We start from the raw sequence: 27,652 nt of genomic DNA on the forward strand, positions 1-27,652 counted from the left end.
CCTAATCCCCCTGGATACGGCCTTGATAAGAGATTTAGAAATTTTGCTTTAGTAGACCCAACAAGAGAGTACGAAATTCTATAAAAATTCGTAGTTACTTGAGTTTTCACAAAAACTTAAATATTTTTTTTTAAGTTTACCTTCGAAGCTAAGACATTTTACTTAGACAAAATGTGGGGAATTCGCAAAAACAAAACTTCAAAACAGAAATTCCATAGAAGAAATTTTTTCTTCAGAAGTAATGTTTGATTTTATAAAACTATATAGAATTTCAATTCTATAAAACTAATTCTACTTTATCCCGAAAAAGGTTGCTTCTAGGATGCCAAGGAGATCAATGTGCTATGAAAACTTTGGAAATTATTTCTTAGTGTATGGTTCATTTTCGGATAAACGAGTACATAACTTTTTGTTGATTTTTCGTGACATTAAATGTCTAAAATATAACAAATATCAAAATCAGAACTTTTATAGAAGAACAAAAAAAACTGAAAAATCAAACTTCTGTATTTTGAAATTAGCATTCCCGCCATTATTTCCGAAAAAACTATGAGAGATACAGATATTTTGCTTAATTTCTGGAAGAGATAACATGAAGGTCTATCAATATTCAAAGTTATATGATTTCTAAAAAGCTTATCTTCGAAGCTAGGACATTGAAAATGTCGGAAACTTGCAAATTTCAATATAGAAAATGCCACAGAGGAAATTTTTATTTCCGGAAAACAATATCAACTCCATTCCTTTTCCAGTGTATATGCGTTTGAAAAAAAAAAAATTAGCTTGTCTTGAAAAATATATCCCTATATGTGTCATGACGACTCTGGAAATTATTTCTAAGTGAACGAAGCAATTTCGTATATTAAAAAGCTCATGTCATCTTGTGTATGTCACACAAGTTTTACTTTGTTTTAAAGTCCAAGAGGCATTAGACCAAAGTTTGAGAAAACAACCATAAAGACTAGAATTCAGCATTTGGGATCTACTTTTCTATAATTATTTCTAAGAAATCTAAAAGAGATACGGGATTTTGCTCTCTAATTCTCAGAGAAATAATTTAATATCCTGCAGGAGTACGACACAAAATCGTTCTGAAAAAGTTAACTTTTCCAGTGAGGAGTTTTGTTTTGCCACAATGTACAACATGAGAAAAAAAACAATTTTACTTTTTACTTAAAAGGTTAAACAGTTTTACTTAGAAACTTCACTGAAACTGTTCTATCTCCATTTCAGAAATCCCACATCCAGCCAACATTTTGATTAGGATCTCTTGCAACTTCGGAGCTACAGACCACTGATCAGAAAAAAAAAAAAAAAAAAAAAAAAAAAAAAAAAAAAAAAAAAAAAAAAAAAAAAAAAAACAGCCGTGAAAACAATAAAGGAAATTAAATCGTATTTCTTGGATAAACTTACGAATTTCCGTGCCGATTTGTTTTAAGTATCGCTTTCAACATGTACACAGCTGCGAAAACAATAGTGTTGCTCCGCAACACAATAAAGGAAATTAAATTGTATTTCTTGGGCAATATTATGTATTTTCGTGCTTCAAATTTCTTTTAAGTACTGCTCGCAGCAGGTACACAGCTGCGAAAACAATAGTGTTGCTCCGCAACACAATAAAGGAAATTAAATTGCATTTCTTGGGCAATATTATGTATTTTCGTGCTTCAAATTTCTTTTAAGTACTGCTCGTAGCAGGTACACAGCTGCGAAAACAATAGTGTTGCTCCGCAACACAATAAAGGAAATTAAATTGCATTTCTTGGGCAATATTATGTATTTTCGTGCTTCAAATTTCTTTTAAGTACTGCTCGCAGCAGGTACACAGCTGCGAAAACAATAGTGTTGCTCCGCAACACAATAAAGGAAATTAAATTGCATTTCTTGGGCAATATTATATATTTTCGTGCTTCAAAGTACTGCTCGCAGCAGGTACACAGCTGCGAAAACAATAGTGTTGCTCCGCAACACAATAAAGGAAATTAAATTGTATTTCTTGGGCAATATTATGTATTTTCGTGCTTCAAAGTACTGCTCGCAGCAGGTACACAGCTGCGAAAACAATAGTGTTGCTCCACACAACTAATTATGTGCTCGGCAACACTACTTATTCTATAAACACAAAAAATATGAAACTAACCTTGATTAGGCGACGATAATGGAGAATGGGCTATATGATTTTTCTTTGCGTCTTTAGTATGATCGACTAATCCATCAGAGTCAAACAGTTGATCTTCAAGCATTCCATACCTCTTCAACCGCTCACTTAGCGACAAGGATTCCACTGAATTTGCTTCTTCGATTGCCTTCAAAAGTCGCTTTCGTTTTTCTTTAGTCTCCTAGAAAATTATTTGAACAGAAAATACAAGCCACTCGGATGTAAAATCAATCAGCTTAATCTTCTAAAATTATAGCATTAAGACACTTGAGAAAACCCTAACTTTTTTATATTTATAAGAATGTTCCCAAAAAATTCGAAAAAGGAAAACACCACGGGTATAGAGTCACGGGTAGAATTCTTATACTTACTAGCCAACTCATAGTCTGTCCCAGGTAAGGTGACCCGCAAGGATATTTCGCATAGATTTTAATGAATCTGAACTTTATACAAACATCGAAGATAATAAGGTAAGTGATCAGGAATAAACAGGAGTATATTTAAGGGCTCTGGGAAGGTCGTCGTGGAACTGAAAAAAGAACACCCTTTTTTACTATAGTTTTTCATAGAATTTTGAACAAAATCCATTTTTGGTTAGAATATATGAGCCATGCCAAAGTCACATCGATTAGCTTAATTTTCCGAGACTATAGCGTCAGCACACTTCATAAGCCCTTGATGAACAATTTATTTTAACTCCTCAACATTTTTTGTACCAGTTTGCCTAGCTCTATACCAATAAGGCAAGTACTATAAGTCTAGTATGATATAAGTATACTATAAGTCTTTTATTATAGATTTCTTAAAGAATAAAAAAAACACATTTTTAAGAAAAGAAAAGAACACATTTTCATCATAGCTTTTTTAAAAGGAATTTTCGACTAAATAAAATTTCTAATTTCGTAGAGTAGATGAGCCACACAGATACCATGTGGCATCAGCTAAAAAAAAATTTATTATAGATTTTTTAAAGAATTTTTAAGAAAAGAACACATTTTTTTTTTTAAAGAAAGGAACACATTTTTATTATAGCTTTTTTTAAAGACTTTTACATTAAATAAAATTTATAATTTCGTAGAGTAGATGAGTTACACAGAAACCATGCGGCATCAGCTAAAAAAAATTTATTATAGATTTTTTAAAGAACCTAAAAAAAAGAACACATTTTTAAGAAAAGAAAAGAACACATTTTTATTATAGCTTTTTTTAAAGAATTTTGGATAAAATACAAATTTTGATCACGTAGAGTAGATGAGCCACACAGAAACCATATAGTACACATTTTTATTATAGCTTTTTTTTAGAATTATGAATAAAAAAACAAATTTTGATCAAGCAGAGTAGATGAGCCACACAGAAACCATGTAGCATCAGCTACATTTTTATTATTGATTTTTTTTTTTTTAGAATTTTTAGAGAATAACACATTTTTTATTATAGCTTTTTTTAGAGTTTTGGATAAAATAGAAATTTGGATCACGTAGAGTAGATAAGCAACACAGAAACCATGTAGAATCAGCATACTTGAAGAACCATTAATCTGTTTTAATATTCAAAAAAAATTCTTGAAAAAAATACATATTAATAGCCCCTAAATGTTTAAAAATAATTTGATTGTAGCATTGCCAGGTTGTCTAACTCTATATTAACAAGGCAAGTATCATGAGTAGCGTCTAGGATAGGGAAAATTCACCTAATGTTTTAAGCTATGGGAGATCTGTGCCACCATCTACACTGTGAATACCCAAAGATATACCAACGTATCTAAAACTAAAACTTTTCCCCAAGTCTCTTAGAGATAAATATTCTTCTAAAGAATCTTTACATTTTGATAGCATTTTTAAAAGTGCATATTTCATAAAAAGTAGGATTTTAAAGAAAAACAATGAGAAGCATCAAGAAAACGGATTTAAAGCAAGTGGGAGGCATAGATGAAAAATACACAATGGGTATCTGGCAGAAACCAACAAAACACCCACAAGAGTAAATGAAGAAAAATGGAAACGATAACTGGACTAATGATCTTTAATGAAGCAGCTAGTTATATATACGGTTGACTTCAATTAGAAAGGTCAGGTTCTTCCTGTCGGTCTTGAAAATGATCATCCGAGCTGCTGACTTTTATGGACCAGCTGAAATTTCATTTTAAAGAAGTAAAGAAGAAAAGGAAAAGAAAAACAAACAAAAGATGCAAAATAAGAAGGAAAAGAAGAAGAAAAAAGAAAAGCTAACATCCGTACAATAAGAAACACTGGACTGGGTCAAACTACAAAAAGAGAACCCAAGGATTAAACCAGAAAAAAATTGTTAGTTTTTTTTTTAAAGAAAAGTCATGACTTGATTGACCGGCTGACTGACCCTATTTCAAACAGTAGGCTGTAAGAAAAATGTGGTTGAATCCTGCTTTCTAGGGCTATAATAAAAGAAAGGTTAAGATTACTAGGGTATGTTCTGTGGGTGAAGGATGACAGATTTACCGAAGATTGTCCTTATCGGCCAACCGTCTAGGGCTAAGCGGAAAGCAGATGGTCCTCGTCTTTGATAGGAGGATGTCATAAAGAAAGATATAAAGGAAATGGGGACTCCCTTGGTGGGTGTAAAGAGGGGGACTTTGAATGGATTGCGATGGAGGAGGAGCATGCGTAGCTGTGTTGATATCAGGCGACTTGGTGCTACGCTGAGATATTAGTAGTAGTTGTAGTAATCATGTAATCACTTTAATTTTGACAAAAATCCGTATGGAATAGAAAAGATAGAGTTTAAACAAGAAACCATTTTACATGCGACCAGTTTCACACGGATCATACATGGTGACAGTTAGATTCATCAATTTCAGCAAACTTGACCAAAGTCAAATTTTAAAAAAAAGAGCCAAAATAAAAAAAAATTGAGGATGTGTTATCTAATTTTCCAGAATTTCAAAAATATGGAACAGATACAAAATTTTCGTTTCAAGTTGTGGGAAAACATAATTTCATAGTTTATTTGAGTCTGATATTACATGACCCCTAATATTTTTCTTTTGAGCCTAGGAAAGTATTTTTAATTTCTTTTTAAACAGTTTTGAAGGCTAGAAAAAAAATTGAACTAGAAATTTTATAAGCTTTAAGATTTTTTTTTTTTCATTTAACGATCCCAATATCGGAAAGAAGTTCTGAATTTTACAGACCTATAGACCTGTAATGAAAAATAAACAACTATGTGTGTAGAGTAAATACCCATATCCTCAATGATCAAATTGAAAATTCCCGAACTTTTCTCCAGCCAAATGGCTGATAAATTACAGCCAAAACTGAACTCCAGAGCTAAAGGCAACTGGAAGAAACAGATAGAGAAGTTAAAACAGTGAAATATAATAAGGTGAAACCATGCCCTAGCATTGGTTCAAAATTCCAATAGAATTTACGAATGAAAAAAAAAATAGGTAATAAGGATACCTTAGTGTAGTCAGGTGCTGAGTAGGTTTTGAGATCTTTGGTGGCAACCCAGGCTGATGTAAGACTCCCTGAATCAAAGAAGATAACGAAATATTCCACCTAAAAATAAAATGAAGTTAAGTTAAAAAATATCATAACTACAAACATTTCACTAAATTAAAAGCTCTTTTAAATGCTTGTACCGAATTCACCCAGTTGCGTTTCCTTACTAACGTTTTCGAATTTTCTTGAAATGCAAAGGATATAAAAACAAAAGCACTTACTACCCTTTGGGCAAAAAGTTGGGTAATAAGGCAAACAAATCGGCTTGTCTGGTTTCGGTTCTAAATCCCAAATTTTCTAGAATTTATCGTTTGTTTCTTTCAGCATTATGGGGTTTCTGGGGAAGTACAATGTTTTCGACAGTGTTGCCACGTTGAGCCGTGAAAATAAATAATTTGTTGATTTCCAAAGGCAACTAGATTTCATAGGAAAGCTACACCTTCTCGAACTATTTGGTACCATATTTTTTTGTTATTTTTTTGTCAATTTTCATCCACGTTTCTTCTTTTTAAATTTGACATCCGGTACTACTAAAAATTGTATAGCTACAAATTAGCGTTATGAACTTACGAAACCAAAGATAACCGTCCTCAATTTTTAAATTGGAGAGCGTCAGAATTGATTTGAAGGTTAAGTGAAGCAAAGCAATTTTGGCCAAAATATTCCAAAAACACTACTTTTAATGAACTTAAAAGTCGGGTTCCTAATAAAAATTATTAGGAACCCGATTTATGTACTAGACCCAAACAAGCTTATGGACAAATTTAGTCACGGGAGCTATGATAGGAGTTACAGCTGTTGCTGGAGTTGTAGGAGGGGTCGTAGCAGGTGGTGTGGTTGTAACCGATGTTGTGATAGAAGTTGTTGTTTTTGTTGTTGTCGAAGGAGTTGTTGTTGGATCAACTATTGGAGTAGAAGTTGTTATTGTTGTTATTGCCCACCTAAAAGCCAATGGGATACACCAATTCTAGCTATTCCTGTGAGTATCTCCGTCATTTACTTGTTTTTCCTAGATCCGTCATACACGAACCATTTTATTGACTATAGGCGAGGTCGACGTCCTAAGCAAATTATTTTAGATTAGTCATTTTTTTACGACTCAGAAATTAATTTTTTGAATAAATTTTAGTATTCTGGTAAAAAAATTTTTTTTTAATTTACAGCTAAAATTGGTAGGAAATTTTTGGTCAAAGAGCGATCAATATTAAGCACTTTTATTTAATTTTGTATATTTTGAGGATTAAAGGTGAGACCTTCGGAAAATCAAACACTTGTTTATATGTATGAGTTGCACTATGGTTTTGCTTTGACGTAATGCTATGGTATAAAAAACACTTGCTCAAGCTTTTTACTGCCATATTTTTTTGGCTTATTTTTTCATCAACGTTTCTTGTTTTTAAATTTGGTGTTTACTACTGCCAACATAAATTGACAGTCCAAATTTTCCTAATTTTTCTTCATTTTTCATAAGATTTATATGGCTGTGTAAGTTTTCACTTAAGCAATACAAATAATTAGATTTCATTATCACTGTCCTTTGTACTTTAAGTGCATTTTAGAAATCCGAGCGATATTTTAATTAATATTTTTACTAAAGTGCCACTAAATTTGTGACATAATCACTTAATTTGACCAGTTCCTATGTATGATGAATTCTGCCAAAACATCTGTTGTCTGCATTACTGAGACAAATCTCATCCAAGCGATTGGATCTCATAAACAAGGTTGCCATCCAAGGTTTCCAACAATCTCAACAACGAGACTGCCATCGAGGTTGCCAACAATCTCAACAACGAGGTTGCCAACAATCTCAACAAAGAGGTTGCCATCCAGGAGTAAACACTCCTCAGGCGAGACCAAGGACGCACTGACGGAACAAAATTAGAAAGAGAACATATCTCCATTTATATACACAACCATACACCATACTTATGTCTTAATCTCACAAACTCAGCGGGCAAATAGGCTCTATGGGTTAGAGTAAGTGTAACCATTCTAAACAAGCCCGTCAGAGATTAAAGCTTTGACTCGATTCGGGTGGAAGAACGTGCACAACTTTTCTGGCCACAGGTGGCTTGGCGCTGCAGTGAGTTGTTAGTGGTAGCAGTATTTCTCATCTTATCTTAGATATTTAGAATCATTCTCCTCTAAAACAAAGCTATATTTCAGTACAGACCTTCCATAATTGTATATGAGAAAAATCGTATATACTATATGCCATTCATCTTTTCTTTCAACAAAAATGCTAGATTTACCAATTATAAACTAGAACAATTGCTGAGAACCTCAACAAAAAATAACCTTACGGAAATTATATTTCAAGATGATCTTGGGACAAATCACGAAAAAAAGACACAAACACTTACAGGAAGTTCCGAAAACCCATCCAACTGAAAAAATTTGTCAATTTCTGGGTCTTGAACTACCATACCCGGCCACCATGGGTATCCTCTGACTTTTGCCCAGACAAGGGATCCTGGTACATAAGCTGTGTAAACGGAAGATACTTCTTCTTCTTTGCTCCAAGACTCTTCGGGGATAGAGCAATCATTATAGGTGACATCTACAAACAAGTGATAATCACAATAAGATATACAATTTTTTTTATTAATACACATGCATATAAAATGAAATAAAACAATATCACTCATCGATATTTCCCCGAAGCTAAAGGTTGTTACAAAAATAAATAAAACCGACACATTGAATTTAGTAGTGTACTATTTTTAGTGTATTTTTTCCCTTTCAGTGAGAAAAAATGGTATTTGTTGCTGATTCAGGAATATAATTATTACCTCGATTAGTCTTTATAGTAAAATATTATTTTAATAATTCATTTATTGGAATTTCAAAAAAATAGCCTGAAAGCCCTCAAAAATGGCGTCGGATCGAAAACATGCACACCATTGGAATTGACATTGTCGATAACTCTGTTCTGAAAACTTACAGCCCCCTAGCTTGAACAACAAAGAAAGTCACTTTTTGGCATGAGTGGCATAAATGACTTTTCCTTTTCTTTTTTTCGTCACCGCTAGTGGGGCACTGAAATACCATGGAGAGTTGTTTAAGGGCTAACTTTAAAGTAAATTGTTGTATCTAGTTTTGCTTTTTTTTTGCAAATAACAAAACATAATATTTGAGATACAGCCAAATAAAAATTTCTGAAAAAAAAACACCATCTTCATATACAAGCTGATTATTCAAGAGCTCGCCGAGAAATTGTTCAGAAGTCAGGCTTTCTCCATAGAATCTAAAAGTTATCACTCTTTATAATTTTTCTATTGTTTTGCATTAACTTTGCACTGGTTTTTTATTCGTCTTTCGATTTCAGGTTAAACAAAGCCATTTAAGTGATATCTTCCAATTTTTTTTTTTTTAGCAAGGCGGCGGTTCACAAAAAAAAACCGGAAAACGCAGTTTTAGTTTAAAGCATATAGGAAACATAATTTTCGCCTTAGAAAGTTTCTTTGCGCTTCTACCCATGTTAAATTTATTTTACCCAAATTAGAACGTCTGCGCGTTAATACGTCATACTAACGTTAAAATCGAAGGAACCGAGTTAAAAGCTGAACTTTGGTTCGACTGATCCCACAATTTCTAGATTAAAAAGGGGCTTTACACTAAATGGCCCAAATTGTTAAAACTCGAAATTTACAACTAGGATGGTAATTAAATAGTTAGGGAAAGCTGGGGCAACTTTTCACAGAGAATTGCATAATGGAATTCAGAAAAATCTTATTTAATGGTTCCATGCATAACTGAAATTAGCTTCATGAAAGATTCTCACGAAAAGTTGACAGCTCTCGATAAGCAAGATGTGACCGCAACGACTCGAAAATAGTTAGCTGCCCACTTCTTCGAAACAGATTACTCTCTAATCACACTAGTTTTGCATAAGTGCCAAAGATATCAATAAAAAATCATTTTTTGCCCCCCCCCCCCTGGATCCATCTTAGTGATGGATCCAGGGAGCTATACTTTCCCGAACTGTTGGTGCCACATGTTTTTTTGCTTTTTGTTTGCTGGTTTCTCACCCAAGTTTCCTTCTCTTTTTTTATTTGGCGCCCGTCACTACCCAAACTACATAACTGCACATGGAGGTTGATTGGCTTGATGAAATATCCTGAATCCTGAAGTCCTTATCCTGAAGTCCATATCCTGAAGTCCTTATGTTGTGGACACCCCGAGGCACGAGAAAACAACGAAACGAAAATTTGGTTCTCCAGAAAAAGGGCTAAATCTTTTCAGTCTGATGATGTTATGCTAAGATAAATAAACGCAACCCATTAATTAAATTTGGCAATGCTGTTTATCCGTAAAAATTCAAACATTAGCAATCTGTTGAATCAAAAACAACAATGCCTTCAATGGGAAAGCTACTTTTTATTGAGCTGTTTGGTGCTGTATATTTTTAGCTTTTTGTTCACTGGTTTGATTTACTAGGCCTTTTGTTTAGTAGAGAAATTGCACTGATTTTAGAGTCTTATCTGAATAGGACACAAGAATGATTGATAATAATAATAAAAAAAAAAATGAAAGTAGTCAAAATGAAGAAAAGAAAAAAAAAACACTTATAACTTGGATACGATAACCACTTGAGCCGTTCAAAATACCCCAAACGGCTCAATAGTTGAGATCTATAAAAGTGACTCTCTACCAGTAGATGTCATTAAACTCTTTTCTGAATTAAAAGAGAAAGTTACTAAACTTTATATACACATAGAAAAATTACTAAGTGATTTGAAAGTTTCGAAAATAGCTTAGTATAAGGTGATTCACCAGGTTGATGTAAAAAACAAAATAATATTCTACTAGCTCACCGCGACATGTTCCTCAAAAAGATTCAAATTAATTTTCATTATTTCTAAGCAGAAAAACTAATTCTCTTTAGCTTTAACTGCTCAAACGATAAATTCAGATTGTTTTTATTTTTTGTTTTTGATAAATACAGGCGGCATATAAAAAATACATCCTCCTCAACAAAACTTTTTTTTTACATCGCACTTTCTAAAAAAAAAAAAAAAAAAAAAAAAAAAAAAAAAATCTTTTTGATAAATACAGGCGCTATATAAAATACAGTTATTGTCCAACAAATCAGGTATTGTCTTAAATCATCCCCAATTTTCTGCCTAACTTACTACCTCAATACCCTATACCCTCAAAATCCCTGATTTAGTGCCTCAGGCCCAAAGCAAAGTTCTAGACTGGAAAAAAATGTAGGCTCCTAGCTGGCATGACTCTTAAGTAGCAAAATTTTTATTGCAAACCTTTACATAGGGTCACTGTTGTTGGAATTACTGTGATTTCCATTATTAAATCAATAATGAATTAATTGAGTAGTCCACCCAAGTTTTTTTTCCATGGGGCAGAGAAAAATTAAAAGTAAAATCAAAATAAATGGTGAACAGTCAAAAAGAGCTTCATTTTGTCTTTCCAACGATTGATTGGCAATCGATAATAATGTACAAACAATTTTACCGATTACTGTAAATACGTTGAGAAGAAGAAAACGCGTCCCCAGGTACGCTAGTGAGAAAATTAATAGGTTGGCCGCCATCTGTAAATACTATGTCTCTAACTGAAATTCAAAATTCTTCCAAGAGGAACACACAACTTAGCACAGCTTAAAAAGAAAATGAAAACAAATTGATAGACAATTAAATAGGCAAGGCTTCATGGAACTTGATTTCGTCATTTCTGAAAATCGATTAGCAGCCAACATTAATTAACTTATACAAATTTTTGTTATACTACAACTACTAACAATTCACTACATCACCAGAACACTTGAGCTCAATACAGCTACGCAAATTCCCCCTTCATCCAAGTCTCTTCAAAGTTTCTCCATTTACACCCTCCCAGGAAGTACCCATTTCCCTTAAATATTTCCTTAGAACAGCCTTCCATCCCGATCGGGAAGACCTGCTTTTCATTTGGCCCAAGACGGTTGGCCAAAAAGGACAATATGTAGCGATCTGCCATCCTTCATTCTCGGAACGTGTCCTAGCCTTTCAAAATAATCCTAAAAAGCCGGGTGGAACCACATTTTTCGTACAGCTTACTGTCTGAGAAATGGTGAGTCAGTCGGGTACCCAAAACAATTCATAAGCAATTTTTTTAGATAACATCTACCAAACCTTCCTCCGTTTTTCGGAGCACTCACGCTTCAGAGCCATAATTAACCACTGTCATCACTGTAGCTTCCAATATTCTAATCTTGGTTCGCAAACCTATCTTCCCTTTCCTCTAAACTTGTATCGAATGTAGAAAAACTCCCTGGGCCTTGGCTATTCAACTTTTGATATTGTCACTGGTCCCACCGTCTTTACTAATAATACTACCTAGGTAGGTGAAGCTGTCCACTTGATCAATCTTCTCGTTGCCTAACATCACCTTTGCATCTTCACTTATTCCTAGTCTTAGCGACTTAGTCTTCTTACCGTTAATTCTCAAACCTATTTCTAATAAAAAAAAATAGAACCTCTAAAAGTTAATTCCTTTGGCTCACACTTTCATCTAGGATGATCAAATCATCGGCATAATCTAAGTTCAGGAGAGTTTTTCCTCCCCATTTTGTTCCGTGGTCTCCCATTGCCTTTGCTGTGCTCCTTACGACAAAGTCCGACAAACGACCCATAAGGGATAGAACAGAACCCTGCTTAACTCCTGATTTAATACGAAACCAGCTACTATCCTCATTTCCTACCTTAACCACAACAATGATATTCTCGTATACAGTTCTAATCACTATAATATATTTATCTGATATACCATACAAGGACAGGACTTTCACTAAAGCTCTTCTATCAGCTGAATCCAACACTTGCTCATAATCTATAAAACTGAGGACTAAAGACGTTTGATGACTCGGGCACTTCTCAATTATTGACCTGAGAGTAATAATTTGATCAATGTATCTTCTACCCTTCCAAAAACCACACTATTCTTCTCTTAAAGCTTTATCTACAACACGTATAGGCATAAAAAATATCGTCGTACTAAGTAATTTACTTCCTGCAAAAAACAGGCTAATTGCCTCAGTAATTACCACAGTCATAGTTTTACTAATCCCTGCAAATGTCTTGAAAAAGAAGAACACCTGCCCCAACACACACTAATGAGAAAAGTCGTAAAGTGTCATTTTGATAACTTAGATACTTATAACTCTCAGTAAAATTGTAAAAGCGAGCGATGGTTTTAGAGAGGGTGATATTGTGGCAAAGTAAATAATTTAAATATTATAATTATGAAATTAAAAATATATTAACTGTACATAAAAATGCAAAAAAAATATATGTAAATAATATCAATATAAATTTAATGCAATTAATTAATTAAAATAAATAAAAAATGATGAATTAACATAGAAATTAATTTAAATAATTTAAAATAAATGAAGAAAAAAGACAAAAAAGGTCACCTGAATTCATGCTACAAGTCCAAACCTCTGGAATAAGTGAAGGGTCACGAAACTTCTTAAGAAAGCGCCATTTTTCACAGTATGAGTTCGTGCATTGAACCCAGGTGCCTGGATCTCGATTGAATTTAGAGGGTTCATCAAAAGCTGACTTTTTAACTTGTTCCGCCTCAAAAGAACTGCTTTGCACCACGCTAGGCACTTCTTTTGTCATATTCTCTTCTTTCCTTTCTATAAAAAATAATCAGAATCAGACTAACGCAATTCAAACTGTGGCCAAATTACGGCCTTCTGTTTAATTTGAAGGCCAACTGCACTACACACAAAACAAGAAAACAATGAATAGCGATTAAACTCCAAGATTTCTTCTTTTAAAATACTATTATTAGTATGCAAGAAACTAAATAGTATAAAAAAAGACTAAATATAATAGCAAATCACAAATACAGTGCGACTTACGAAACGGGTCCCTGATTTCTATAAACGTCATTTATATGTTCAGCATATTTATTCAAAGTCGGAACTGAATGAAATCTTGACATTCTGATATTTGACATTCCATATTGACATTTTAAAAAATTTAGTGTTCTTCATTATAGAACAAACGTTTAAAACGACCCCAATTTAATTCCTAATGCTTGTTCTATGCTTAGCACTATTGTCCATGGATTAAATACCAAATGCTAGTCCATGGATTAGATACCAAAGGACTGGGGAATATCTCCGATCTCTTACATCATGGCTGCCTTAGATTTAACAATGGTTCCCAGAACATTCACTCTTTGAGGTCCCCCTAAAAAAAAATGCTGGGAAATCAAAAGTTCTGAAACAACGATTTTTAAAAATTCTGAATTCTGAAAATTGTTGATCAGAACTTCTGAGAAAAATCAGAGATAAAACGCCCAAGGAAAATCAATCTGAAACCGAAGTGCATTTTCAGACTTAAATTTTACTGACTTACATGATAGATTTTACAGATGAATCGGGATGCAAAGGATAATATTATAGCCTTCCAGCATTTGAAGTAATATATCTAGATTAGCAACTAAGAACGGGTGTTACAGGGCCGACAGCCATTTTATTGATAAAGAACGTTGATCATAAAGTGACTGAAAATTATATTTATATACTCACCAACAAAAATAGGAATTCGGGGGAATTCCCAGCCCTCATAGTTCGACAAATTCCCGCCTCCCAGCAAAAATTAAACCCCAACACGCCTTTTTCTGCACTTCAGATAACCTTAATTAAAGAAATAAATTGGGTTGTAGTTTTTCAAAGATGATTTCATTTAAGCAACAGTCGTATAAAATCTAGAGAAGACAAAATAGAACGGATTTTTTTTTCTTTTTTACAAGTAAGACCTTTTCAGGTAGCAAAAAGATCACTCCTCAATAGACCCTCATTTTCTCTCTCAAAGCAACAATTTTGGCTTAGACAGGGGCAAAACGTCTTAGGACAGATATGAGAGAAAAACCATTCAATTAAAGGTATTAATAGTTTTATAAAAACCAACCAATTCGTATGGACAAACTCCCACACCACGTGGTGTTAGGGACTTACCTAAGTTAATCTTTAGACAATAAATGAAGATAAAGAAGATAAAAACAGTTTTTTTCATATTTATGTAAAGAAAATATTTTAATTATGTGAACCGCTGCCACTTAATCGACTTAAAAAAAAATTAAATAATTTCATATATGATTCCAGACATAGATGGCGTAAATGCATAATACTAATCGTAAAATCAAAGGGTTACCATCATAACTAGCAATCACATCACAAGCAAAGTATCGTTTTTAGGAATAGCAAAGTCAAGTTTTGGTTTCCTCTTCATAGTAGTTGGACAACTGATAAGTCCACTCAACCGACGTGATTATTATTTCATGTACCAAAACCTATAACTTACAGCTTATAATTATGGTTAGTAGATTTGAATCTCCATCAGCGCCTGAAAGACTAAAGAAATTCAAGATTTAAAAAATAGGTTAAACACAGCAACACTGCTACACGGCAACTGCTGCACAGCAACACTTCAAGAAAAAATCTCATACAGTGTATCCGCTATTCAAAAATAACGTATGATTATCCGAAATAAACAATCATCCTTACAATGTGATGGGTTCCTTAAGAAGTCCTATAATAATTCACCCATAAGCTCTCAGCTTTTACACTGGACTTTCAATTCAGAAAAATTACAATAAAGGAATTATATTTGATCAAAATATTATATAGTTGACAAGTTAAATTAAGCAGTCTCGTGAAAAGAGCTAGACGTTAACACAAATGAAAGAAAGTTTCTGAACCTCTTATAGATGAAAACCTCTTACAATTTCTATCAACCTCTTACAGCACAAGACAACTCCAAAAAAGCTATGAGAAACTGCAGACCTCCTAAAGTCGATGAACATAAGAGACTAGCTGTACGAGAAAAAGATCGATCCTAAGTGTGATCTAAATGATACAATGTATAATTATTATAGTAATGCTCTGAACAGATTATTAAGAAAAACACAGGAAAAATTTTGCTCAAGGACGTTTGCGGGAATGATGGGTAGTGTGGCAAAGATGTGACTGGTGTTTAAGGAAGTGGCACGTGGCAAAGACGTGGCACTTCAGCAACTTGCAAAAACAATCCTATTTAAAAATTGTAAACCAAGAAAGTGAAATGCTGAAAAATATTGGTAATGTCTTGAAGATATTTAGCAAATACTTCTCAATGGTAGAACAGCATTTTACTGAAGGAATCTGGCTGTGGTTGTACAATCCATGCATTTTTGATTGCCATGGTGACTGAATCTGTGGTGTTAATGCATTTAAAACCTGTATCATCAAGTCAGGGAAATTATCTACGAAATGAGAAATAACAGTTCTGGTAACAACGTTATATCATTAAGTTTATTTTTGTTCTGCTGGTTAAATTTATTCTGTCGTAAATTTAGCAAAACCATGTTTTCCTAATTGATTACACGCTAGAAGAGGATCTTTACCATTATTTTTTAAAGTAACTAATGTGACTCCTGTCCATGAAGGTGGGGAGGCTAATAATTCGGGAAATTACAGACCCATTTCGGTTTTTCCTGCGCAATCACGTCTTATAGAGAAGTGCTTTGTTCCCGTCTTTACGCATATTTTAGAGCGTCGTCATGTGGTAAGCCCAGCCCAATTCAGATTTCGACATGTTTACAAAACGGAACATGCTGTTACCTATTTAACTAGTGTAGTTAATAAAGCACTGGACCAGGGGTACAGGGATTAGCAATATTTTAGACATAATTAAAGCTTTTATGGTGCACGAGGATTACGAGTTTTATGGTGTAAGAGGTCCTAGATTTAGATTTCAACGTCCATTATTAGTATGATTGCTAGATTGTGTTCAGCTCGACTCAAAGTGATCATCAAATTTCCTAACATATGCGGTTCTGTTCTTGGACCCTTCCTTTTTAAATTTTAGTAAATGACCGAAATTAGACTGTGTCAAATATCAAAAACAATTTCAGCACAATTCCGCAATGATCCGATGGATCTTTCCGCGGATCCGATGCGGATCCGCGGAAGTGACAGCACTGATGTTTGCTTATGACACGTCGCTTGTTTGTCTTGCAAGAAGAGAGAAGGGTTTGATTGAATTAAGCAAGCGATTACAAAATAGCTTCAACTTCGATAGCTACTTAACATCCAGAGATCACCAGATTAAGGTACACTAATGATAAGATGAAAAGGAAGTCAGGTATCTAGGTATTACACTTTATGATACTTTGTCATTTATACAGTATATTTAGAATATATGAATAATATTATCCCGGAACACAAGAATACTTCGTAAACCCAAATATTTTGAACCATGTCGCATTTTCAGGTTGCAATATTTTTTCTATAGTAATCCATACATATTATTTTGTTCTTCAGCATGGTTTGGGACGTTTTCGTTCCTAGTGAATCCACATCAAGTTTGAATGGCAGAGCTTACTGTTTTCTGAACAAATGACTGCAGTGCTGACTGCTGATGCCTTGTTGATCTTCAAGATAGGCAATATGTAAGCTCCTGTGAATCCCGGAATAAATGATTTCTTGAGATTTGCGTAAAACATAACGGACTGACTAAAGGTGTGATTTTTCTTCATGACAACGTGCACCCACGTGCGGTGCTGCTAAATCAACAAACAATTCAAAAACTGATCTAAAAGATTTTGAAATAGCCCCTAACCTCACGTATATCCTCACTTATCTTCACTTATATAACCTCACTTAAATTTTGATTTGTTTAAGTACAATTTTCAAGCGAAATATCTACTAAGATAATTGCTAAATATCTTCAAGACATTACCAATATTTTTCAGCATTTCACCTTCTTAGTTTACAATTTTTAGAAGGGATTGTTTTCACAAGTTACTGAAGTGCCAGGTCTTTGCCACGTGGCACTTGCTTAATCACTGTTTAATCACTTTTTAACCTCACTTATCAGACTTACATTTATTTGGACCCCTTAAATAGACTCAACAAGGAAAAAATTTTGACCAAAAGTTTTACCAATAGATCCAAAAGTAGCCGAAGTTTTAAATTGACTAGATACATCGTCCTTGGCCTACAGCCAAATGTCTCGTTACTTATTGATGTATCCTCCTAAAGCACTTTCAAGCACATAACGTTCCACTCAAACATGTTTTCAGAAAAGCATTCGTAAAACCTTAGCGTAAAATTGAGAGGCTGAAGACAGTAGCTCTTTCCAGCCAATCTGGCTATAAATAGCCAAGAATAGTTAAGTAAAGCCAAGAAAATAGATTATTACATAGAAATATCCAAATAGAAATAGACAATAACAACCTACTAATAACCAAGAATAGTTAAGTAAAGCCAAGAAAATAGATTATTACATAGAAATATCCAAATAGAAATAGACAATAACAACCTACTAATAACCAAGAATAGTTAAGTAAAGCCAAGAAAATAGATTATTACATAGAAATATCCAAATAGAAATAGGCAATAACAACCAACTAATAGCCAAGAATAGTTAAGTAAAGCCAAGAAAATAGATTATTACATAGAAATATCCAAATAGAAATAGACAATAACAACCTACTAATAGCCAAGAATAGTTAAGTAAAGCCAAGAAAATAGATTATTACATAGAAATATCCAAATAGAAATAGACAATAACAACCAACTAATAGCCAAGAATAGTTAAGTAAAGCCAAGAAAATAGATTATTACATAGAAATATCCAAATAGAAATAGACAATAACAACCTACTAATAACCAAGAATAGTTAAGTAAAGCCAAGAAAATAGATTATTACATAGAAATATCCAAATAGAAATAGACAATAACAACCTACTAATAACCAAGAATAGTTAAGTAAAGCCAAGAAAATAGATTATTACATAGAAATATCCAAATAGAAATAGACAATAACAACCTACTAATAACCAAGAATAGTTAAGTAAAGCCAAGAAAATAGATTATTACATAGAAATATCCAAATAGAAATAGACAATAACAACCTACTAATAACCAAGAATAGTTAAGTAAAGCCAAGAAAATAGATTATTACATAGAAATATCCAAATAGAAATAGACAATAACAACCTACTAATAACCAAGAATAGTTAAGTAAAGCCAAGAAAATAGATTATTACATAGAAATATCCAAATAGAAATAGACAATAACAACCTACTAATAACCAAGAATAGTTAAGTAAAGCCAAGAAAATAGATTATTACATAGAAATATCCAAATAGAAATAGACAATAACAACCTACTAATAACCAAGAATAGTTAAGTAAAGCCAAGAAAATAGATTATTACATAGAAATATCCAAATAGAAATAGACAATAACAACCTACTAATAACCAAGAATAGTTAAGTAAAGCCAAGAAAATAGATTATTACATAGAAATATCCAAATAGAAATAGGCAATAACAACCAACTAATAGCCAAGAATAGTTAAGTAAAGCCAAGAAAATAGATTATTACATAGAAATATCCAAATAGAAATAGGCAATAACAACCAACTAATAGCCAAGAATAGTTAAGTAAAGCCAAGAAAATAGATTATTACATAGAAATATCCAAATAGAAATAGGCAATAACAACCAACTAATAGCCAAGAATAGTTAAGTAAAGCCAAGAAAATAGATTATTACATAGAAATATCCAAATAGAAATAGACAATAACAACCAACTAATAGCCAAGAATAGTTAAGTAAAGCCAAGAAAATAGATTATTACATAGAAATATCCAAATAGAAATAGGCAATAACAACCAACTAATAGCCAAGAATAGTTAAGTAAAGCCAAGAAAATAGATTATTACATAGAAATATCCAAATAGAAATAGACAATAACAACCTACTAATAACCAAGAATAGTTAAGTAAAGCCAAGAAAATAGATTATTACATAGAAATATCCAAATAGAAATAGGCAATAACAACCAACTAATAGCCAAGAATAGTTAAGTAAAGCCAAGAAAATAGATTATTACATAGAAATATCCAAATAGAAATAGACAATAACAACCTACTAATAGCCAAGAATAGTTAAGTAAAGCCAAGAAAATAGATTATTACATAGAAATATCCAAATAGAAATAGGCAATAACAACCAACTAATAGCCAAGAATAGTTAAGTAAAGCCAAGAAAATAGATTATTACATAGAAATATCCAAATAGAAATAGGCAATAACAACCAACTAATAGCCAAGAATAGTTAAGTAAAGCCAAGAAAATAGATTATTACATAGAAATATCCAAATAGAAATAGACAATAACAACCAACTAATAGCCAAGAATAGTTAAGTAAAGCCAAGAAAATAGATTATTACATAGAAATATCCAAATAGAAATAGGCAATAACAACCAACTAATAGCCAAGAATAGTTAAGTAAAGCCAAGAAAATAGATTATTACATAGAAATATCCAAATAGAAATAGGCAATAACAACCAACTAATAGCCAAGAATAGTTAAGTAAAGCCAAGAAAATAGATTATTACATAGAAATATCCAAATAGAAATAGGCAATAACAACCAACTAATAGCCAAGAATAGTTAAGTAAAGCCAAGAAAATAGATTATTACATAGAAATATCCAAATAGAAATAGACAATAACAACCAACTAATAGCCAAGAATAGTTAAGTAAAGCCAAGAAAATAGATTATTACATAGAAATATCCAAATAGAAATAGGCAATAACAACCAACTAATAGCCAAGAATAGTTAAGTAAAGCCAAGAAAATAGATTATTACATAGAAATATCCAAATAGAAATAGACAATAACAACCTACTAATAGCCAAGAATAGTTAAGTAAAGCCAAGAAAATAGATTATTACATAGAAATATCCAAATAGAAATAGGCAATAACAACCAACTAATAGCCAAGTAGAAACAGCCAACGATATAGTATTGACCAACAATAAGGTGGTATTTCAATTTTGTGTTATCGCTGTCCTGGGGCATGTTGTGTATTACTTTTCGTCAAGAAACTCCTGCAATTTTTTTTTACTAATATTTCCTCATCTATTTTGAAAATAGATGAAAATCCTTACCAAGATTTCAAACACAGGTTCGGATATGATCCATAACGATTAACTTTTTTGTGTCACATGTAAAAATTTTATCTTTAAACAGAAGAAATATCCTTTTGTGTCTTTTTTGGGGGCAAATCATAACCCTATAAATCATATTAAAATAGGGCTAATTAAAGTAAGACATAAAAATGGATGGAAGACTTTTTGACATGCATTGGACAATTTTTATAGTAGCCTATATGGTAATGTATATTTATGATAATTACTTAGATGATTAAAATAAAATAGTGTAAAAATGGTATAGATTATATGAATTGTGTAATTTATATATGAATGGAAATTATATAGATACATTCAGTAATTATATGAAAGATAATGTCGGTGTCTCCTGCCAGTCAATGATCTGAAATTAATCCTTTAATGCTATGCGATGCTTACCTGAAGCAAGAGATATTCCGTTATACAATGGAAGCCAGTAGAACTAATCATTACAAGAGAATACCTCGTCTTTTTTATTGTTGTTATCAAAGAGACTTATCTGCTAGAAGCCTATGAAGAAAATTATTTTCAAATACCTTTTGGAATCTCCCTTTGATTGGGTCCATCCATCCCTTCAAAAGTCGGATTAAGTGAACGCTGTGCAGCCGGTTTCTGCTTCTTCTTCGTAAATCTTTTTAGAAGAGGGCGCTTTTGCTTCTTGATACTATTTAAACTGTCATCTTCTTCATCGCTATTCGCTGGTGTCTTTAGTTCCAATTCTCTGCGTTGTAGTAACTCAATTGGGCTGAAGAAAAATGAAAAAGCAGATGAATAAAACTGAGCATAATGGCCAGGGTTGCCACAGGCTCAAAAGAAAAACCAGTAAAAACACAAGCAATTATGAATTTATTTGTTTTGACTTGTCAAAATCATCAATCACATTTCCACCTTTTTGGGAAATTGATGATAACAAATCGAAATTTATCTTTTACAGCGCTATCTTTTACAAGCTATCTTTTACTGGCCAATAAAAATCTTTTCTTTTAGCAGGTGCTGGGATAGGAACTTGTTTATATATTTCCTAAAAATGAGAATTTTTCCTACTTTTTTCCTCGTCAACTCCTCTAAATCTACTATATATTTTTTTTTCGTTTTTTTATAGTTTCTGCATATTCCATTCAATTCGCCTATTTTTGCTGTACTGATAAATTTTTACCCAAAAATCGGTGGTCCCAAAATCCCAAATTCTTAACCAAAATCAGTCATTTTATCAATTCACAGTTTAGCCATGCTTAAATCTTTGAACATGCATTGAAATATAATAGACGACTCCAACTACTAACAACTCAGTGCAGCACCAAGCCACATGAGGCCAACACAGCTATACGAGCTCCTCTTCCATCCCAAATTCTTAAAGCCTACCACTTTAAACCCTCCCAAGAAGTTCCTATTTCCCTTAAATTCCTTTAAATATTTCCTTACAACATCCTCCAACCCCATCCGGAGATAACCTGTTTTTCGTCTGACCCTAGAAGGCTGGCAGACAAGGAAGATCTTTGGCAATCTGTCATGCTTCATCCACAGAACGTTTCCAAGCCATCTCAACCTTTCTCTCAAACAATAAACGTAATATAATATAATTCATTACATATATATATATATATAAATATATATATATATATATTTATATATATATATATATATATATATATATATATATATATATATATATATATATATATATATATATATATATATATATATATCTAAATATCCTAAACACTGTAGTTTCATCAAGATAAAACTACAGTTTACAAGCCGTTTATATTATTATTGTTTGCAAAAATAGCTCTTTGACTTTTTTTAGGAAAATAGTACATAATTTATTTTCCAACTTAGCTTTGTCTAAATTGAGAATCTTATTATTGCTGTTGTAGAGTATTCAAAGGAGAATATCAATCTTAGAATAAATTAGTTATTTATTGTTACTGTGCTAGCTTTTGGTATCCAGGTTACAGGATGATGCTTGTTTATTGGGATACTGTTTTTACTCCAAATAAATCAGAACACAATTAATGGTTACCAGGAAATTCCTAAGCACAGAATAGATCAGGCAACAGTGTTAGGCGATATTGCATATCGACATATCGCACTAAATATTGATATCGAAACGTAAGTATCGATATCGAAAGCGATATTATTTCGGCTTTTTCTTGTATCTACCGCTGAACGTCCAACAGAAAAGATCCAACATAGAAAATTGTTTTGCTCACAAATAAACACACATCTGTGATCTTTCTTCTGGCAAAAAATGTGGAATTCCACATTTTTGCAGATAGGAGCTTGAAACCTCTACAGTAGGATTCTCTGATAAGCTCAATCCGATGGTGTGATTTTCATTAAGATTCTATGACTTTTAGAGGGTGTTTCCCCCCCCCCTTTTTCAAAATAAGGCTAATTTTCTCAGGTTCGTAACTTTTGATGGATCCAACTAAACTTGATGAAGCTTATATATTAAAAAGAGCAAATTCTTTTGATGTATATATTGGTATCGAAATTTCGTTTTTAGGGTTTCAATTACTATTGAGCCGGGTTGCTCCTTACTACAGTTCGTTACCACAAGCTTTTTGATACCACAAACTGTTGACGTTACCAATAAAGTTGTGGAAGTCATATAATATGGGTCTCAGAAATAGCTATACAAAGTTGTCATGAAATTAATGTCCATGTCCGCCATCAATGCCCTTTCTGGGATTGGATTTCAAGCCTGATCAATCAATTAAACAGTTCGTGGTAGCAAACTGTAATTAACAAGTAACTCGGCTAAATAGCAACCAAAACTCCATAACAAAGAATTTCGATAACAATATATACATCGGCAAAATTCTAGTTAATTGACTTCTCGCTATCTCAGAAAGGGTTTAGGTGAGGAAAATGAAACTTTCAGGGATGAATCTACAGACTAAAGTATGTCCTGGGAAGGTATTTTGAAGCAACTACCTCTACTCCTTCTCCCTCTAGAGGGCCCTGACCTTTGATGACCTTTAACAATATTTGTGTTATAAAAGTGAAACCTTGCAAAATAGATCTTCTGCTTAATTGAAGTACAACAAAATTGTTTTCAGCTTCATAACTTTGCTCAATTCCATTTTACAAGGTTTTAAAGATATGCAAATACATTTCCTAAATTTTGAAAAAAAACATTGATATGGCTCAAAATTCTACTCAAATAACAGGAATTGCATTTTCAGAACTAAAGGCAGAGTAAAAACAACTGGTAACTGAAAATTAAGGTAAAATGTTGTTTTGTCAAATTTTCATTAGATATATAGACCTGTCATGTAGGCAAATTTCAGAGCCCTCTAGAGGGAGAAGAAGTGGAAGTGGGTATTTTAAAATAACTTCCCGGGACATGCTTTAGCCTGTAGACCCACCCCCTGAAAGTTTCATTTTCCTAACCTAAACCCTTTCCGAGATAGCAAGAAGTCAATTAACAAGAATTTTACCATATACATCAAATGAAATGGCTTTTTATGCCAGCTCCAGATATATAAAATTCATCAAGTTTCATGTAACCATCAAAAGCTATGAGCCTGAGAACATTTGTATGATTTTTGAGAAAGGGCAGAAACGCCCATAGAAAGTAAAAGGTTTTAATAGTAAATCACCCCATCAGATTCAGTATATCAGAGGACCTTACTGTAAAGGTTTCTAGCTTCCATGTGAGGGACAAAAGTTTTTCCATATCTAGAGATTAACCAGTGAACAGGAGAAAAGGTGGAAACAGGGTGAGAAACAGCCCAAGGCGGGTAAGATCCGGGAGAAGAGTCTTTCTGGAAAAATGTTTTATCGGAATGGTTCTCAAACATTCACTGAAGCGTTAGGAACATTCAAACGTTCCTAACCTAACTTAAATAGAAAAATATATACAAGTATATCATGTACACACCTGTGTGTATATTTAAATATTATCTGAAATTGTGAATTTCTTACTTTTGTTTTTAAATAAATAATATTGTTGTACTTCTTATCTATTCTTACATTCTAAAGGGCACCAGTAAAACCTTTTACTTGCCAAAGAATAATACAGATTGGAAATAAAGATCTCTTGAAGAGAATTCACTTCAATTAATAAAGGAAAATCTTTGGATTCCCATGATAATGAATCCCTATTAACAAACCTGAAATTTCCTAACTTCAGTCATTTTTTTTTTTTTTTTTTTTTTTTTTTTTTTTTTTTATAGCAAAATCCAAGGGTATTCAAGCATCAACACTATCCAACACTGGGTTCAGAATGCCCTTGATAGGTAATTAATTAGTTGTAAAATGCTGTTTACAGTAAAGTAATGTACAAAGCAATTTTTTTCGGGTTATAAGATAATGAAAGAAAACATTATGCATTATGTGGAAAGTACCAACGACACCAAAATAATTTTTTTTTTTGCCCACTTAAGTTAATTCGTTTACAAAAATAACTATTTTCTAATGTTTTTCTTTTGGTTGTTTCAAAGCTATAAAGTCTTTAGGGCAGTGCCATATTTTTGCCAGTGTTGCCACACAAAATCACAAAAATAAACAAGTAAAATGAATTAGTTTTTCACCCTGGTTTTTCTTTTCTTTTTCTTTTTTTGGGTGCCCACTGCAATCAAAACTGCATTTCGAGGTCTTGTTCACTAAAAATCGAATTCCAATTTTTTTTTTGTAATCTTTAAAGTTACGTCTTGTTATGTAGGCTTAGTATCAAGTTAAAAAATCTATACTATCAAGTTAAATTTTCACTATCCTTGCTACATTAGTTATTACTGACAAGAAAAAATAGTCGGCGAAAATAACAAGTAAATTTGTAAAATTGGTTGCCCCTCCTCCCAATCTTGATAAAAATTAAATTAAAAACTCAACATGCCAAAAACTTAAAAGCAATAATTTTTAAGCTTACATTTTTTGCATTCACTTTTTCATTTGACAAGCAGTATAAAATTTATAACAAATAGAAATTATTTCATACTGCATCACAGGGGTTGTAACCCTGATATTTCCCCATTTGAGGCTGGTAGTTACACTGAAATTTTAGATATTAGGGTCTTTAAAATATAGCTTAAATATTCTACCCAAAAAGATACATTAATTAACTAAGTTTTATATAAATATTAATCATATTATTAAGTAAATAATTACGCAAAATATCTATAGAGCTAAATCTTCTGCAAAAAAAGCAACTCACTCTTCATCTGAAACAGCTTCTTCTCCACTACTCTCACTTTCAATACCATCTCTAACTACCCCATTGCCAACTGGCTCAGGCTCTACAAGACCTCTTTCTTCATTTTCTTCAGCAAATTCCGCAACAGCAGCATTGTCATTATTAGCACATACATTTTTATCAGGACTCATTTCAACTTCTACTTCCGTTGGGTTATTCTTTGCATCAAATCCTTCTTTTATTATATCAGGACACGCTGAACTTTTTTCCGATTTTTCTTCATTTACATCACAGACTACCCCACTTTTTAAATCTTCCAAATGTTTTTTAGATGTTTGGCTTATTGTTGGCAGTGATTTTTCTTGAAAATTAAAGCTTTGTAATGGCAAACTTTCTGAAGAGGAAGTGAATAGCTGCCGTTTTGAAGTACTTGGCTGGTTAAGACTAGGGAGGTTTTCCTCTGTCTCTCTTTTTTCCTGGAAATAAGAATTGTGCAAAGCATAGATTAATTACCAGAGTAAATCAATCGCTAAATTATTTACTGTAAGTTAATGATTATAGTTTAATTACCATTAATTACCAGTGCATATTAACTACCAAATTAATTATTGTAGATTAGTCACCTGAGTTTAATTACCATTCATTATCTGAATATATTAATTTCAAAATATTATAGAAAAGAAATGGAGGGTGGACTGGATTACTTGTTACCAATGGCTAGTATATTTGCAAAAGGATTAACATAGTGCTGAGCGCTGTCTTCTAAAAGTACATAAAATCAATCACCTTCTTCTGTTGAGCTTTTGTTGTACTATGCCCTCAATTCCCTAGTTAACAAGACAGACACAAAAGTACACAGCTTCAATTAATTCAATTAATTCATAAATTCATTAATCAATATTAAACTTCGATTTCAAACACTCTTCCTGGGGATACTTTCCCTAAAAGTTTCTTTGTTGACTCCTTCAAAAGAAAATTCAACAGCCATATAAATACATTCAACAGCCATATATTCAACAATATAATGAAAATTCAACAACCAAGTTGAAATTGAAAACAATATATTGAAAATTCAACAGCCATGTTCACAATGTTGAAAATTCAACAGCCATATAAATACATTCAACAGTCATATATGCAACAATATATTGAAAATTCAACAGCCAAGTTGAAACTGAAAACAATATATTGAAAATTCAACAGCCATGTTCACAATGTTGAAAATTCAACAGCCATATAAATACATTCAACAGTCATATATTCAACAATATATTGAAAATTCAACAGCCAAGTTGAAATTGAAAACAATATATTGAAAATTCAACAGCCATGTTCACAATGTTGAAAATTCAACAGCCATATAAAACCTCATGATAGAGCAATAAAAATTATGCAGCGACGAATCAAATACTTAAAAGCACTGTGTGCCAAATATTTAGGAATTTCAAAAAAAAAAGAGAAAAATAATAGAATAGCTCATTTTGCCTGTTTCAAACACCTTGGGTTTCTGGGGATATGAAAAGAAAAACCTGGCATAATCCTGAGCTGTATACACTATATAATAAATTAATATTTCTACAGCGTGGAGATGGAAGTTATCGAAAAAAAAAAACTACGAAGACATGTTAATAAAAATAATTATTCACAAGGAAGAATTCCCCACAATTTAATACAGGAAGAAATATCAAAATAAATGGAAATCCAGATATAAATTATAGTTATAGAGTTTATGGGTAAACATTGAGATAACTGGATCATACTGTTATTAACATTGAGATAGCATTTTTTTTTTCTTTTTTTCTTTTTTTTTGTTAGCTTTTTTGTTGGTATATTTCTTTTCCAACCCTTTTCCTTTGTGGTCATGGAGCCTTCCAAGGGAGAC

The 27,652-nt window shown here is 32.5% G+C and overlaps 1 protein-coding gene across 1 annotated transcript in view; it reads right to left on the reverse strand.

The window, feature by feature from the left end:
• Positions 1-2,140: 2,140 nt before the first annotated feature.
• The window catches only part of LOC136039500 (uncharacterized), a gene marked incomplete at its 3' end in the record, with an annotated part of 36,345 nt that continues 10,833 nt past the window's right edge, over positions 2,141-27,652 (reverse strand). Inside the window, 6 exon segments of the mRNA XM_065723288.1 lie at positions 2,141-2,339; positions 5,596-5,694; positions 8,004-8,200; positions 13,058-13,285; positions 21,167-21,375; positions 25,792-26,246. Of these exon segments, the coding sequence (XP_065579360.1) occupies positions 2,141-2,339; positions 5,596-5,694; positions 8,004-8,200; positions 13,058-13,285; positions 21,167-21,375; positions 25,792-26,246 (1,387 nt within the window).

This window comes from Artemia franciscana, chromosome 19 (genome assembly GCF_032884065.1).
Source record: "Artemia franciscana chromosome 19, ASM3288406v1, whole genome shotgun sequence".
Lineage (NCBI taxonomy): Eukaryota > Metazoa > Arthropoda > Branchiopoda > Anostraca > Artemiidae > Artemia > Artemia franciscana.